This window comes from Colias eurytheme, chromosome 11 (assembly GCF_061535395.1).
Source record: "Colias eurytheme isolate Ceu_HAF_F1 chromosome 11, ilColEury1 Martin Lab GWU primary, whole genome shotgun sequence".
NCBI classification, from domain to species: Eukaryota; Metazoa; Arthropoda; class Insecta; order Lepidoptera; family Pieridae; genus Colias; species Colias eurytheme.
This window is the reverse complement of record NC_142990.1, coordinates 9,857,006-9,874,905: the sequence shown is the minus strand read 5'-3', so window position 1 is coordinate 9,874,905 and position 17,900 is coordinate 9,857,006. Positions and strand designations below refer to the sequence as shown.

Sequence of the window (17,900 nt, the reverse complement as noted above, 5' to 3'; positions counted from 1 at the left end):
TTTGTAGGGAATATAATTAATAATATAACTCATAAGTATGAAATATTATTTAAGATATGGCTACTTTAATATTTGTTACAACATATAAAACATACGTACGTCAAAAACGAATAAAGACTTTGAGCTTTAATTTTAGTTTTTTCGCGGAAATGTTTATCTCTCAAAGTATATTGGGAATGAGAGAGTCGAAATATAAACTCAAAGCAAATAACATTGGCTGCTCCATTAGTTCAATATAAACTGAAGACATTTTAATTGGTACATCGTAAACGTTTAAGTCTATAAATGAGTTAAATTTTGTAACCAATTTAATAGCAGTCACATTTTTACTTCATCCTACTTGATTTCTATCGTTTTTATTTGTTTTTTTCGTGTATTAACGAAATTCTTATGTACAATGTACATACTACCTACTAGATACAGTAACTACCACAGACCAAATCTCATTTTTTTTGTAGGATCGCTGTAGTCCCAGAATGGCTTCTACACCTTCCAGCCTCATAATAAGAGGTCTGACTTTGATACCCCAATATTTGTATTTTTTTGTGTTTGGTTTTACGCTTGTATTACAATATACCCTAAAATTGTTATGTATGTTACGAAATTATAAATTACTAGCGGTCCGGTACATATTTACGTTTTCTCTCCATAAGAACCATCCTTGTACTTCAAGGAATATAATAAAAAAAGAATTATCCAAATCGGTTCAGCCGTTCACACGTGATGCCGTGACAACGCGATACGGGTTTCATTTTTATGTATAGATTATTTTTTTCTTCGAATTTAGCAATCAAATTCGAAAAACTATCACTGTTTTTAAATGTGCTCTATGTGAAATATATCTACTAATTTAATGATTATGTTTAAATCCCATGTGATATGGGCTCGTAATCCGGGCAGAGGCCAGGATGCAAGAGAGTTTGAATTCCATGGAAGTAACTAATAACATAACCAACCCGGGGAAATACAGGATACAAGCTTATATTATGTTGTCGTGTATATAGTATTAATAGTGAATTAAATAAAAATACATGTAAAATATTAAGTAAATGTTGTATGCTCTTAAAACCTGTTCCGTTCCTATATATGTATAAAAAATCCGATACTTTCCATTACCTTTAAGTTTTTGCACATTTATTGAATAATTTAAAGTATTTTTTAAAGGATTCTTTTACAATCGTTCAGCTATACTTTGCCAAGGCCTTTGTAATCGATTAAAAATAGAGAAATGTAAATTGTCCCCACATTACTAATTATAATATTCTAAGTGACGCTGAGATAACGCAAATTTTACGAGTAAAGTACCTATCTAAAAATAAACCTTTCTATCCTTGTATGCAAACCGTTGCCATTTTAATGGCAAATAGAACGTACTAGACCTTTCTGTGCCATCCAGATTAATTTTACACTTGCATTTGTTTATATACGGTTTTCTTTATAAAAGACTTACCAAGAAATAGTCATATAATATACGAAACAATGTTCATTAGTGTCTAAGTACTTACAAGTAAATAAAGCAGTTAACGAACTTGTAATTAAATAAGATGCTCTCACAATGCACTGTCTATGCAAACGATGCACAATCATCAGGTGGTTAATTATCTGCCATTGACTCAAAAGGAAATGTCAATGTTTGATTCTACAGTCGATGCGATCTCTGTCCGCGGCCAATATTTGTGAACGGATTAAATACTGGTATGGCAACATAAGAGTTTGCTTACATATACCCGAACAATTGTCCGCGAGCAGCGTAGCAGCGTTGACGCTCAACGTATTACAGGCCCTATTCATCTCCCAGCGTAGTCAATAACAATGTAATTGGACATTACACATAGTTCGCGCGTGTTTTCCGGCCTCTATAGTGCATTGTGTCTTTTTATTCAATTCAACATCAAAATGACGGTCGAAAAAGCAGTGCCGAAAGTTGCGGAGAAGATAGAGGAGTTGCCGCTGAAGTCGGAAGTGATAATTGACTTTTCGGACATGGGTTTTTTCGAGAGATTGAAATATATCAAATCAAATATAACAGTGGAACCAGTGCTGGCGTTGTTCGTGATGCCTAGTGTTTTGGCAATGCTGGCGACGCAGAATTTGAACTTAGATAAGGCCTGTAGAGTCAACCTGGAGTTCAGTGATACAGTGTGCTCAGATCTGAGGTTGAGAAACCGAGCAAACCACACATTTGAAGAGGATGAAGTGCAGAAACTTATCGCATCCGTACAGGGATGGAAAAGTGTAATCCACACGGCCGTTCCGACGCTCCTAATGTTATTTATCGGCGCATGGAGCGACAAAACCGGGAGACGGAAAATCTGCATGTTGATGCCGATCTTCGGGGAATTCATGACTTGTATTCTTAACATGATCAATACATACTTTTTCTATCAAGTCCCTGTGGAGTTGACTGTATTTATGGAGGTCATATTCCCAGCGCTGACAGGCGGATGGTACACGATGTTTCTCGGTGCGTTTAGCTACTTAGGGGACATAACGTCTAAAGAAACGAGGACTTTCCGCATGGGGATACTTAGTTTGTGCATGACTGTGGGTTTCCCTGTGGGAATGGGACTGAGCGGTGTACTATTGCGTTACGCGGGTTACTATGGTGTTTTCAGTGCGTCCGCGTTGTTCCAGTTTATAAATTTCTCATACGTTTGGATCGCTATTGACGACCACAGATGGCTCGAAAATAAAGAAAAGGCAAGTTCACATTTTATTCATGTTTGTTTCATTCTTATTTGTCTATTTATGTTAGTATCGTGTAATTATTAGTTCAATATTTCAACATATTATTTAGTAAATTATTATTATCAAATAGCCACGACTTATCTAATTTAACCACGAATAAACAAATTTACCTAACCTAGCTACCTACGACGACTGCGTTTATTAATTTAAATCGATATCAATGCATTTGTTTATGTTATGATATCTTTCTAACAACTTTGGTAATTACGCAATGATTAACAATAAACGTATTCTGATTTTAATTAAAGTTTGTTTGGTGGATGAAAGAGAAATTCATAAGTAAATATACATATTTTTGTTTTATGTAGAGTTTTTCTAGATAATCAAATTAATTATTATACGATAAAAGTATTAGATTTGTTCACTTTTATAATAGGGTCGCTTAATTGTTGGCACAACTGACAAAATTTTTAATTCGAAAAAGTAAAGAATTAATAAAAAATTAAAATTAACGTAGTTACAAGGGTTTCAAGTTTAAAGTAAAATAAATGCACTTTTTAGCGACGTTCAAAGACGTGGTTTCCAAATGGCAACGCTTTTTCTAATATTACATTACCTACTTAATAATGTTTACAAACAACGATAGTCGATAACTCCGTGAGTTACAAATTATATTTTGATGGTTTATGTATCTCATATTATTATGGATTGGGTTTAATTTTAGAAGCGAAGGTGTTTTGATTTCCATTTTAGAGAATTTAAGTAATAATCGTATTATTTTAATTACCTAATTAATTATTATTATAATTTAATTGTGTACTAATACTACATTTAGGAGTTGCATTCTAACAATAGTCAAAAATGTTTCTAAATTGTGAATTATATAGTAAAATTAAGATCAATGCATACTCCATAGGTACAGAACATGCTTCCTCGGATTTCCAGATCATTCTTAAAAAAACCTCTAGAATCTAGATATACCGGTCCGGTAATACCAACTTTAATATTTTCAAAAGGAGATCAAACCATAACTGTAAAGTCTCTGATTTGATCTGTTTACAACTTATATTATTTTAAAGAGTCAGTTAACTATAAAATAATTTTACAGATAATTACTTACCTATTAATACACATTAAATTTAATTTGATTTGCGAATGCAATTTAAAATTGTTTATTTATACTAAATTAAAATATCAATTAGGTATTTATATAATATGGCATACGACCCCATAATATGGTAAAATAGATAATTTAATAATTGTCTGTGAAAGCGTATCTAATAATTAAAAAATAAATGAATAATAAAATCAAAAACAAACGCGGTTATGTCCATAAAATAAATACGTGTTTGAACTCATTCATAGACAACTATTTTGCATTTTATCACGTTATGAATAAATTATAATAATAGCTTGAAGATATTTAGATTTATTCTTGACTGACTTCATAAAAAGGAGGTTCTCAAATAATATTTTTTTCCGTTTGATACGTCGAAACTTTCGACTGGGTGAACCGTTTTTGATGAGTCTCATGATTTATTTGAAAGCTCATTCCTTCCTATTGGTCTATTTAAATTTGGTTTCGTTCTAACAATTTTAAATTTTGTTAAAAAATAAATTAAGATGTTAGAAGAGAGATTAAGAAAGAAAGTAGCATAAGATACTAGCGGTACGCCCCGGCTTCGCCCGTGGTACCTACATGTTTATACTATCCTATCTCTCAAGTTGGATCGAACTGCACATGGTGTGCGAATCACTACATAGTATAAAACAAAGTCGCTTTCTCTGTCGCTATTTCCTTATGTCCATTTGTATGCTTAAATCTTTAAAACTACGCAACGGATTTTGATGCGGTTTTTCTTAATAGATAGAGTGATTTAAGAGGAAGGTTTTAGTATATAATTTATTAGGTTTTAGACCAAGCGCGCGAAGCCGCGGGCGGTAAGCTAGTTTTATTACAATCGGTTAAGTGGTTTAGGAGTCCATTGAGGACAAACATTGTGACACGAAATTTATATTATATTAAGATAGAAGAAAAATTAATATTTATTATATTTTAGACACTACGGACTGGCTGTAGTGGATTCTTCTTGGAGTTCTTCGATTTCCACAGTTTAAAGGAAACTATTCAGATCGCGTTCAAGGCTGGACCAAATAAGAGGAGACTGAGAATCTGCCTCATTCTTACCGTTGTATGCTTGAGTTTTGGACCACTATGGGGTAAGTAAATTCTTTGTAACTTTATATTTTAAACAATACAATGTGAATTGATAAAGATTCAGGAGATAGATATGGTAATTACCACAGCCATTACTTATTTGAGTCGGCTACGGACAACAAATCATTTGTTGATGTATGATTGAAGCCAATCTTTTGTTCTATTAGATTTTTAAATATTTAAAAAACATCAATATAGCTACATAATTTATAACATTCAACTCACACAAAACATTGTTCTTTCCTCAAAGTAGAGTGAAGGATTTTGTAATGTATGTGATTTGACTTGATTTTGCATTGGCAGCATTTTCTTACATAGGAAAATTAATTTCTGGTAGATAAATATATCTCCTTTAGATAGAGAAGCAAATTATTCTAATCATGAAGGAAGATAGGATCGTGGGAGATACGTTGAATTTGGTTGTTGAATAAAAAGCTAATTTATGCAGTTGCAATGAATAAAGTTTCGAGTCATAGAATTGGATGACGGAGATTGAAGAAGTTAGTGACCCCGTCAGTCAGTATGTTATCCCCACTTTTAATAGATGCGAGGGACTTTGCTTTTTCTAGAATACATAATATTATAGCAAAATATATATATTTTGAATACATTTCGTAAAATGCATCAATTTATTTTATTTTAAAAACTTTACTCTGTTTCCAACATAAGAAATAATTTTCTTTCTTTATTTTTGCTCTCATCCCGGCTTAAGTATAGGCTTCTTCATGTGAGAACTATGTGTAAGAAACAATACGAACAATCTATTTCAATAATAATCAACTGCAAAATCACAATGCTTGAGAGATTGTTCTTTAAAGCTGAAAATAATAAAATAAATTTATTATAATAAATCAAAAGTCACTAGCAACTTAACATATACTTATATTATATAGTACTTATATTTCACTATAAGTACTATATTTGTATAGAGAAAGAGCAAATATTCGGACATCTGGCCGATTCTAAGTGTTAGTTGCATTATTCAGTTGCGTGCAGAAATTCGCCCAATATCCGATAGAAGTTGCCAGAATAAACTGTTACATGCAAAATACATTCAAACGTACTATCTTGTACTATTTCGAACTTGATACTGCCTTTTGAATTGATTTTAAACATTTTTTTTTTGAAATTTTAAAAAGCTAAATAGGGCTCTAGAAGCTAAACCCAGTAAATAAATAAAATTTAAAGAAATCGATCGAATTATAGAGATCTATTATAAAAAATTGCGTTGATTTTTTTATATAGTTTCAACTCTAACAAGTCTTTTAACTCTGGCGATAAAAAAAAAATATAGCAAAGAAGTTACATTTCATTTAATAATTGTATCTAAAACGATATATTATTATGTTATTTCAATATTTATCCTTATTTACTTCTTTTTGAATGTAAAAAGTATTTTATAACGCATTGACGAACGAAATTCATAGCCTCTGGGCTAAAGTCAGTCTCAACCATTGCACTATTTAGTTCATTAGAGTATAGATAAGAAATACCACAAGAACATTATCTTAGGGAAATCGCAGATTACTAAATACTTATAGTTACTACCTCCCACTTCGAATGAACGAAATCTGTCTTATCGTCAATTTAATGGGCAATTTTTCAATTTACGTTGTTAAAGCTACCCGTCTACTTATGCCTCAAACAAGATTAATGATTGAGTACTTTGTTCTGTACAAAATATTAGATTCTGAACAAAATGTGTTTTGTAAAGTTAGTTAAAATATTGTTTACAATATTTGCATACAGTAGTTAACAATATTTGCATACAGTGTTTTTTACATTGTCCTTGCCCGTTGGAACGATGTTGTGTACTTAAGGGTTTTATTACCTTTTTTTTATACCTTTTTAATATAACTACCTTGAATAATAAAAATTGGAGATTTCTCTGTGTCGAAACTGCTTTCTAAACCAGTCTTTATTGTTATGTAATATTGAGTAACTCTTTATTATATTATGTGTAACTCAGCTTATTTGAAAGAACTTTTGTATTCCCATAATACAAGTAGGTACCATCGGTTCGGAAGGAAGTTTTAAAGACTCAATCAAGATTAGGACAAAATAATATTTCAAAGAAATACTTAGAAACTCGTAGTGTCGCTGCGACACGTCGCGTCATCTGCTGCTGCTTCATGTCGCCCGTTAGCAACTTCTACCTTTTAAGAAAACTTTATGTGTAATACTCTAGCTGTGCTCCGCGGTTTTACCCGCAGTGCTCCGCTCCTGTTGGACTCAGCGAGATGATATAAAGACTATAGCCTTGTTCGATAAATGGGCTATCTAACACCGAAAGAATTTTTCAAATCGGACCAGTCGTTCCCGAGATAAGTGCGTTCAAACAAACAAACTAACTCTTCAGCTTTATAATATTAGTATACATATCAGAACACGATATTAGATATCAATTGTAGACTATCAATTTACGGAAGTATATTAAGTAAACAGTATGAACAATGTTTTTACAACAACAGATTGCAATAATTCAGCGTAATCTTCCCTCCTACGCAGTGACGTGCAAAAATATTATAAAAATGTTTGAATTGAATTTTTTAACAATACGGTTTTGAATGCCCTACCACAATTGAGGTTAAGCCAATGTATTAGGGCCATTGTTAGTCCTGCTACGCGGTTTTTTAACAACCGTAAATTTATTTAGAACCCATCTATTATAATTAACTAGCTTTCCACCCACGGCTTTGCTCGTGATATTAATATGGGAATAAGATGTGTTAGTGAAGTAAAAAAGTGGCCCATATTGCTCTCTAGCCACCTAAGTATCTTCAGACTAAGCAATCATATAATAAAATCGATCCGTTGCGACGTGAAAGAAGGACTAATAAACATATTCTCATTTATTATTTGTATCAGGAAGGATAAAGTAAGGATTATAGAAATAAATAAAAGTGTGACGTATTCAAAAGTTCGTTGACCTTTAATTAATGTTAGGACAATAATTAATTATTAATCAATGATATTATATATAGAAACAAGAGGTAGATACGTCATCAACGCACCAAAACTGATTCCGTGAATTGGTCCTATTTGGGACCAATGCAATCAGTCAGATTGTCACCGGTCCCAGTGAGCGCATGTGCCGATAGGTACATTAAAGTTGTCGAAAATGCCTTCCTGTGTGTTCAGAAAGTGCACGTATTCGTGCAAAAAAATAAAGAAAGATAAAGGAATATCATATCACAGCAAAATATATTAAATTATTACAGTTTAAGAGTAAAAATAACAATTTACAATTCTTTATTAATGACACTTGCTTGACACGTGTATTGAAATAATGAAAGGGATAAAACATTGCTTCAATCACTAGTATGACAAAGCTAGCCGTACACTGTGTTCAAAGATTATCATGTGGATACGATCAACTTAAGGAGGAGTGCATATAATTAACAAATATATCTATTTACTAGCAGTCCGCCCCGGCTTCGCCCGTGGTACATATTTACGTTTTCTCTACATAAAAACCATCCTCGTACTTCAAGGAATATAATAAAAAAAGAATTAACGAAATCGGTTCTGCCGTTCTCAAGTTATGCGCTTACCAACACATTTTGGGATTCATTTTTATATATAAGATTATATACAATGAAATCGTGATGGCTAAAATGTTTGTTTTTAAAAATGATGTTGAATATACGTATAGTTACATTGAAGAAAAGATTATCGCTACTGACGAAAAATGCTATTTGCTTTTCTGTAAATAGCTATTGAACATAAATTTTATTTGTGTTTTAGATAAAAAAGGCTTAAGTATACTTCATCCTTTCTTTTATTTCATCCTTTTTTTTCATCTAGGCACCACTATTATTATAATTATCCTACAAGTTGGAGTGATGACCTTGTACGGGTTTCGGGAACTGCCTTGAAACGAATAGCGTAAGATCGGTCCTTATGGAGTTCATAAGGAGGACTATATGCAGTATGCTCAGCAGTGGGTGATTATCGGGTGAAATGATGATGACCGAAAACGAACACCACAGCTAGTAATAAATACTTAATACAGTTATATCTCCAAAAAAGTTTTTTATTTTTTTTTCATTTTAATACGACACCATAATAATCATAAAATAGTAAATGAAATTGTCACATTTATTTACTTGTGCAGGAAACCTAACATCTTTAACATTGAACCTTCTGTGTCGTTAATCTATGCCAATTACCATGGCAACTATTTGTTTATTTATATTTAATTGGTGAATTCTTATGACTTTTGCTTACACCTGCGCGGAAGTGACAAACTATCTTTGTCTTTTTTGTTTATATCATTTTATTAGAGCCATCTCTCTTATACAGTCTGTCAATGTAATAAATTAAGTAAAATGAAAATTGTATTTGTGTGTGCCTGACACTGCATATGAAGCATTTTTTTTGGATATATTGTGAGTATATAACGTATCTATACATAAAATATCATTGTTATTAATAGAATTATGATTCTAGTGTTTTCATCGAAAATTCTAACATTTTTGTTCAAGATATACATTTAGAAAAAAATAATATGCATCTTTAGGTACATTACTTGGTATGTGATTTATTCTGTTACTTTTGAATGTACATTTGATACTAATATAAAAGACTAGCGGTCCGCCCCGGCTTCGCCCGTGGTACATAATATGAAAAATAGATGTTGGCCGATTCTCAGACTTACCCGATATGCACAGAAAATTTCATGAGAATCGGTCCACCCGTTTCGGAGGAGTATGCAGACTAACATTGTGACACGAGAATTTTATATATATAAGAAGATTTTCTTAAACGAAAACTTCTCACTTTATTCATATAAATGTTGAGTTATTTATGTAGGTGTAAAATTTACGGGTTGTAGACATTGACATGCTAAAGCTTTAAATTATATAAAATATATTAAAATAAATTAGTTAAAAAGGCTTAATGCCGCGTAGACACATCGAGTTTTAAAACTAGGCTATTGAAATGAAATAATAAATATTATCAACAATCATTATGTTTCGCTTTGTCACGACTATGAAGCAGATTTTGATCTACACGTTGAAGGCTATTTTTGTTTTTTGTAGAATGGAGTAAAATAAAACATAACTTCTGAATACATTTATTATTCATTAAAAGATTGTAGATTGAATTTTGGGCTTATTTTTTTAAGTCTTACATGATATTTTTAATATTTTAAGATAATATTGAACATTGGTTGCTATAATGTTTGGACTACCTTATTTCCACGAAAGCTTGAAAATCGAGACCAAACTTACAAAATTTATATAATATGTTCAATCGTGCTTATATATATGCTATAATTATTGCTATTGCATGCTATAATTCAATAGGTACATAAAAAATACAAACTAACATTTCCTAAAGAGTTGTTAAAAAGTCACTAAGTAGCAACAATGCGTTCCGCTTGCGTGAGAATTTATCATTGCCAAAGCTCTCGTAAGAAGATAAAGAAAAAAGAATAAGATATAAAGAAGTCTACCCGTTTATTAGGAAAACTTATGTTAAATAATAATAAATTATTAGTTTATTTAGCTTGTAAATTTGATAATAATTTGATCGATCTACCAGCTGTATCATTCACCATTTGTTAAGCCTAATATTTGTCGAGACAGACTCTCATCATAAGAGTAGTTTTATAACATTTTAAAGTACGTCTACTCATTCCATTGATATATCTAATATCAAAAATCGTTATTAAGATGTAGGCACGTGTAAACAATTAATCACACCCATAGTACCTATAAAACAAAGTCGCTGTCGCTGTCTGTCTGTCTCTATGTTCTATTTAAATACATAAAGTAATTATTGAGGAAGATTTTAGCATATAATTAATGAGGTTTTAGGCAACGCAGGTGAAATGGCGGGCGGAAAGATAGTTTCTTACAAATTTTCGGTAGCGTAGTGGTTTAAAAGAGTAGATTTTTAATATAAGAGCATACTTCAAATATCATTATTCTTTGGTAATATATTTTCTCAATATTTATGCTTTAGTGAGGATATATGTACAATAAAGCCTGCTATTCGAGACGTTCCTAGAAATCTATACTTTGCCTGACTACCGATCAAGGCTTCAAGATAACCGATACAAGTACATAAATATTGTAGCTCTATTATTTTGTTTGTAAAACAGTCAAGACATGTAATTTTGTAAGGTATGCATGCAAAGTTATTGGTCAAAAATAGTATATCAATCATTAATGATTTCATTCATATTTCGTACAAGAGTTCGTATATATAGACCGTGTAGGTCATAATTACATGATAAATAGTTATGTAGACGGAAGAGCTTCTAATAGAAGACTGATTAAATGAATGTTTGAAGTGATTATGATTACAAAAGCGATTACCCTAAATAGTTTTTATACGGTGTCACTATAAATTTAAATGCACTGTGAAATATTACGCATTGTGTTTGAGAAAACGCCAGTAAAATGCAAATAACTTTCCCTTTAAAATACAGTTATGTAACAAACTGGCTATTGAATTTGTGTCACTATAAATTAGTCCAAAATGCGAGTGCATTAAGTCCATTATTGCTTGTCAAGTAAACTTGACAAGTGGCAGCGGACATAACCACGGTTATGTAATTTGAATTGTTTGTATTGCGAAATAGATAAACAGATAAGTTATATCGTTGAAGGGTTATAATGCATTTTAGAGTGCTGTGACCGTGTATCCGTTGACATGGCTATAACATTTTATATTGACTTACCTCCTTATTATTTTATTAATATATTTGTGTTCATATTATTATGTCAGAAGATGAAACAAGTACAATAACATAATATCATGTACATTGACGTAATATTCAATCAAAATTGGAGCACTACTATAGTTGGATTTAAATTGAAAATTAAAGAGGTTTGTAGTACGAAGATTTTTCATAAAGTTTATCATAAGGCTCTAGCGTATACAAAAGAAGTTATATTTAGCCAATTATCCATGACAGATATAAATAAGACGAAGATAGAGTCTTTCCTAAACTCTCTTCCATATATGTAAAATAGGTTTTGGTTAGTTTATGGCGGATAAGGATCTGGTTGAAGTCACATATTGTATAGTCTATGTGATATTATATAGCTTCTGATCATGATTATAGAAGCACTGAAGTTGAACGACGCATCCGGTTTCAATACCTGTTACATCAACAAAACACCTAATTTGTAATAATGTTTTTCCGTATATTTTTTTCCTAATCTGTAAAGGGTTAATGTTATGGGGATATGGGGATATTTTGAGCTTCTATTTTTGTGAATGCCGAACCGTATCCAAAAGCATTCAGAAGTAGGTAGTTCATATTATACATACCTATATAACTACCCCATAAATAGCCTGTTTTTTTATGTTACTCCTGAATAGTGACAATTGCTGTTTGTGAACTAATTTTCATCGTCAAATCTGTACTTCTGAAGATTATCCGCTAGAACCATACAAAGTTCATTACATTATACTTTACAACTGTGGTGATTTTCAGTATTAATATAAATTAGTATAATATGCAAAGGAAATATTTAATATGTATTTTATTTCAGGGGAGCTGAGTATAATGTACATATTCGCACGATACCGCTTCAACTGGGACGAAGTGAAATACAGTATTTACTCCACGTACAGTCTTGTCACACATTCTATTGGTATGTATTTATTATTTATTAACTATAATGATTAACGATTGCTAAAATTCAACAAAATAATATAATATAGAACTTTTTTAATGAGTAAAAGAAGTGCCTTGAAAAAGCGGAAGATTCTCTACTCGTAATATTTTTAAAAGTGTAACATTGATTGCTCCATGGTTTTTAATCAATTTCCATGATTATTTTTAATTTCGATAGAGAAATTTCTAGAGCTAAAGCTATGTATATTTTGACGGCCTTATTTCTCAAGAAATCTTAAATTATTATTGTTGTTGTTATAAAATACTTAATCCTTGCGTATTTCAGATTTTTCTAGCATAATATTATCAAGATAAACAAAGTGCATTTGCATTTTAAATCTAGCTCTTTGACCTTTTCTTAGATGGACTCATAATAAAAGATAAATATGGTAATTTGGTGAATTCTTTTTAACCTATATAGGTAGTGTGTGATTTGAACCCTTCCTTTTGGGTTCTCTGTTATGTAGAGACATAGATATGTGAATTTTATATGAAACTTCCTTAGATAGTTTCTAAATGCCTTCATTAAATAAAACGAACAATAATGTTACAGCACTATGAGTGGTTTATCTTCAACCACAAATAACCTATTAAAAATAAATTTAATAAATACAAGGAAATTAGGAATAAAGACCATATAATATTTAGAACCGTCACACAAAAACGGCAATTATTTAAAATCACATTGTAGTTTTTAATGAAAAATTTAAATAACACGTGATAATGATGACTCATCAAAACCGGACAAGTATGAAAATATTTACTCTTTTCATCATTGTGTTCGTTGATCAATTTTAAAACACTATTTGTGAGTTAGTAAACACTTGAAGTGTGGATGGTTTTACATCGACTTTGTTTATAAAACAGTAGCATGTTAGGTTGTTTCCACTAATGTATTTTTCTGGCAAAATCTATAACGTAGAACATTGCATAATATGATGCAGCATTTTTTTTTTGTAAACAGTAATAAATAAGCAATAAAAAAGTGGGGACTGGAATAATATTAATAATAAAATCAGTATTCAAATTATCCGTTTTTAAAAAGTAAACCAGTTTTATTGGATCTTTAAATAGCAGTACCTTTGCTGTTTGCTAAATATACCATCATTTTAAATTGTATTTTTATAATTAACGTGTAGGTAGATGAAGTCAATCTATCTATTGAGATAAATCTATCTATTAAGTTGCTATTTACTAATTATTGTAGTAAATAGCAACTTCCTATTCGGAATATTCATGTCTACATACCGTTTTGAAAACCTCTTCTATGTGGTGTGCCAAAATACAACTGTATGTCTTTGTTGTCGTACTCAGCTCGGTCATTGTTTCATTGGGTTATTCGGAAGATTGCATTTGGTCAGATTGTTACTAGAGATACCTATGAGGTTAGAAGTTAGGTAGCTATTACATTTGACTCAAACATAGCTAGAGAATAGATAACATACCACTATGCTAGTAGCTAAAGATAAATTTATAAAAGCGCGCTTCTGAACTATCATAAAGTTAATTAAAATGTGATTGTTTATGACTTATATAATACCTATTCAGGTTTAATTCTGCGCCTTGGTTTGCGTGTTTATGAAAATTTTCGAAATTAACTTGTATTACAAGTGACAGTTGAGAATGTTCGAGAACCATTCAAATAACTATGTTTGTGAGTCACACTATATTGAATAAAATATTGAACATTTGTTTAAACGGTGCATTTACATCAAATAAAGAGCTTTTGTGATCTATTAGTGTAAACGAAAACTCGTATTCAGTGTTGTTAAGTTTTAGAACATTGTATAGAATCTTTTTGAACGCACTAAGAATAACGAAAGAATGCTCTACGCCTCTTTACACTAAAATAATTTGTCATGGGAGGGTTAGAATGAGCATTTGCTCGTTTGATGTAAATGCACTGTGATAGTTATGTTTTCACGAATTTTAAATGAGTTTACACATACCAAGCCATTCCGTGCCCTAGGGCCCTGGGTTATGTAGAATTCCAACTGAAAAATTCTCAGTATTCAAATTATTATATTTTATTTTTTAATGTATTTTCTTTTTACCAGGTACAATGTTCTCTATAACGATATTCAGCAAGAAGTTAAGAGCTGATGATTCAGTATTGGGGATGATATCGACTTCTAGCAAAATAGCTGGAGCGCTGGTATTGGCTTTTGCTAGAAATGATTACGAGGTGTATGTAGGTATGTATGGACTTTATTTGTACTCTTAAATATTTTTGGATGGGCTGAAGTTAAGCGCAAGTTCATGCGTGGAACGTAATATATCAACTATGTCCGAATGCAGTAATAAGAACTATCTACATGAGTAAGATTACAGCAGTGTCATCAGCCAGCCGCCAGACCATTAGGTTTGAGGTTTAATGTGGTAATATTATACATGCAAAACTTTGGAAGTTCGTTACTCAATCACGCTGAAACGACTGAACGGATTTTAATGAAAATAGTATTGATTGTTGGTGAGACAATATTATGTTATCAATCGGATGCTCTTATGTCCTTTTGTTTGTAACTTGAAATTTAATATTATAATATTTTGATTTCAAAGATTTGTTGTATCATACCCACCTATGATATTTACGGTTACGTTACGATTATGTTAAGAGACAAACATTTTATATATTATGTTGAATTTTTCTTGAAATTACTTCAGAGGTGAATAGATATAATTTAAAACGACAGCGGCTTAACTGCGTAGGAGGATCATAAATGGATGTTAAATATTGTCACAAAATTATTTTTGCGTTTTCCTTCACAACACTCTATTTTGAACCTCCATCCAAAAATAACAAAAAGTTAATTTCAGCTAATCCAGTCAAATCAGTGACACTTATCAAAATATTGAATAAAAAGAGCACCCATAAATAGAAAACAAGTTTGCCTCCAATTTATTATCTTAACAAACTTCGCGTCAATTAAAAGAAATGCTAGAAAATTTATCAAAGAAACGTAACGATCGTTTGATCTTTGCCAAAGTAGTTTCCAAGTTAGTTTGTAATTAAAATTATCTGTGAAGTTGTCGAACATAAATTCTTATTATTTTGTTTGTCTCTAGCTCCGCTCGTTGAGATATTAAATGGGACGACAACCATCGCTCTGAGGTCGATAGCGTCGAAGCTGGTCTCTCACCAAGAATTGGGTAAATATTCAGCCTTTTTAGAGCACTAATTATGAATTCTGCGCAAAAAATGTAGCACTGAAGAAGCAGGATAACCGAGGCGCAAGTTTTAATCTACTCTTTAAAAGTTTAAAGTTTCAAGATTTAGGGTATCAGTGGTAAAAAGCCAAGAAAATTCATTCAACAAAAATGTAATATTGGTAGAGATTGGCCTATAAATGTATAATATTTAACCTGTCTTCATGTTTAATTAAATTCGAAAGTTGAATCATTATGTATTACATGTAAATTAATCATGTTTTCCTTTACAGGCAAAGTATTTTCGCTCTTCGGTGTAGCAGAAACAATGATGCCACTTATATTTGCTCCTTTATACTCCCGGGTCTACATCATGACGTTGCATGTTCTGCCCGGAGCCGTGTTTCTTTTAAGCGTGCTGGCTACTATACCCGCATTATGTATATTTGGGTAAGTTTCAATGGCGTAATTTACTGAAAGTTGTATACATCTTTATTTATGGGAAATCGTAAAAAAAATATCCGTCAATTGAATTCATATTTTGACATGATGTAGAATCTGGTTCAGACGTTGTCTTTTATAAAAACGCTTTTATTATCTTCACTTGTATGTTTGTATATAACCGACTCCTTTGGGTTAAAGGGCGTTTTTTAGTTTATTAGCTATATATTTTTTGACATTTTTCATCCATGTATCCCAGACATGTATAGAAAAATAGGTAGCAAATTATGCATATACAATGTTAATATAATCTAGTCAGCATTTTAGAACTATTACTGAAATTCAGGAAGTGATAACACTTCCAGAATCGCCGTTAATCTGTGTTTGTCATTTACCATCTGCTTCTCGTAGAAAATGCATACTTAATTATAACCTATATGTAAAGGGCATAAAGGTGTAATTCCCTTACCTAAGTCTGCTCTTATGTCCATTTGGAGACATGATTAAACATGTCTAAAACACAAGGGTAAGACGTTAATGTTTTCCTGTTTTCTTCCGCCTTTTTCCTTATTATTGACTAAGTTAACAATACTGTAGGATATTTGGGAGCATCTAATATTAGTTGCGTATATGGTATATGTCTATAATAGGTTAAATTGAACAGCTTGAGTAATTAAAAAGATGCAGCCAAAGGGGCTTCCTGAAATGGATGAATCTTTCAACAATGGGATGAATATTATTTTATTTAACTATTAAAAATAATTATTTTAATCATACGGGGTGTTAAAGGAAATATTTGTCTTTAAGTCGAGATCGCTCATATTCTTGTATATATTTTATAGTTTATTTACCCTTTGTGATGTATAAATATCGAATGAAAAAGTCAAATATCAGTAACCAATCGATCTAAGCAAGTAGGTAGTAAGTAGGTAATAGTTTTAAATTTACAAACAGTTAAGAACAATCATATTAATGGTTCATATTATATTCCAGATGGTTCTACCACCAACACAAAGAGGACGCAAAGCAAAAACGACTCGAAGTTCCCAACGTACCGTCAGCGCCACCGCCCACTGCACCTGAAGTCGTTACTACGTAGATTTAATTTTATTTCAAGGGAATAAGGAAAAGAAACTATTGGTTTTTAAGTTGTCTATGCTATCAAATAGCTATTTAAATAGATCGAATTTATGTATAGTAACCTGGTTCATACTGATTAATCTGTCTCATAAAGCTTCAAAAAATAAATCGACAGATTCATACAAATTATTATCTGTAAGTGGGAAAAACTTCTCAGTGATAATAAATTTTAATATTATCACTGCTTTAAAATTGTATCCATTCAATTAGACATGACTGAATTGTGGAAAATAACGGATTTAAATTTGTTTAAAATACATACTCATAGTTGCGTATTTTACGCCATGACAAAAAAAAATGTTGTGTGGTTTTATGAAACCACGGTAAAAGTGAAACTTTCCGAACACTGCTTTATACCTACTCGGCAGCCGACCGTCACGCGACATGCGCTACACAGACCAAAAAGTTTGAGACGATGTAATAAAAGTTTCACTTTAAAAACTGAACAAGTATAGACATATTGCTAATTTTTCTAAATAAATCTCATTATTATACGTAAATGTAGTTTAATTATTAAACACTATGACTAATGCACAAAATAGTGATTGTTATAGTTAACATTTTCATTATAAAAACTCGTCTTCTTTACGTTTAAATATGCATTCTTTCACGTAGATGCACATTTTT

At 31.4% G+C, this 17,900-nt stretch overlaps 1 protein-coding gene across 1 annotated transcript; it reads left to right on the top strand.

Annotated features, from left to right (window-relative positions):
- Window positions 1–1,719: 1,719 nt before the first annotated feature.
- LOC149904808 (putative peptidoglycan muropeptide transporter SLC46) lies at window positions 1,720–17,273 on the top strand. The gene is made up of 7 exons (XM_090107082.1): window positions 1,720–2,700; window positions 4,749–4,908; window positions 12,421–12,522; window positions 14,603–14,740; window positions 15,612–15,695; window positions 15,986–16,142; window positions 17,127–17,273. The coding sequence occupies exons 1-7, from the start codon at window positions 1,897–1,899 to the stop codon at window positions 17,230–17,232; spliced, it is 1,551 nt and encodes a 516-aa protein (XP_089963208.1). The 5' UTR covers window positions 1,720–1,896; the 3' UTR covers window positions 17,233–17,273.
- The last annotated feature ends 627 nt before the right edge of the window (window positions 17,274–17,900 follow it).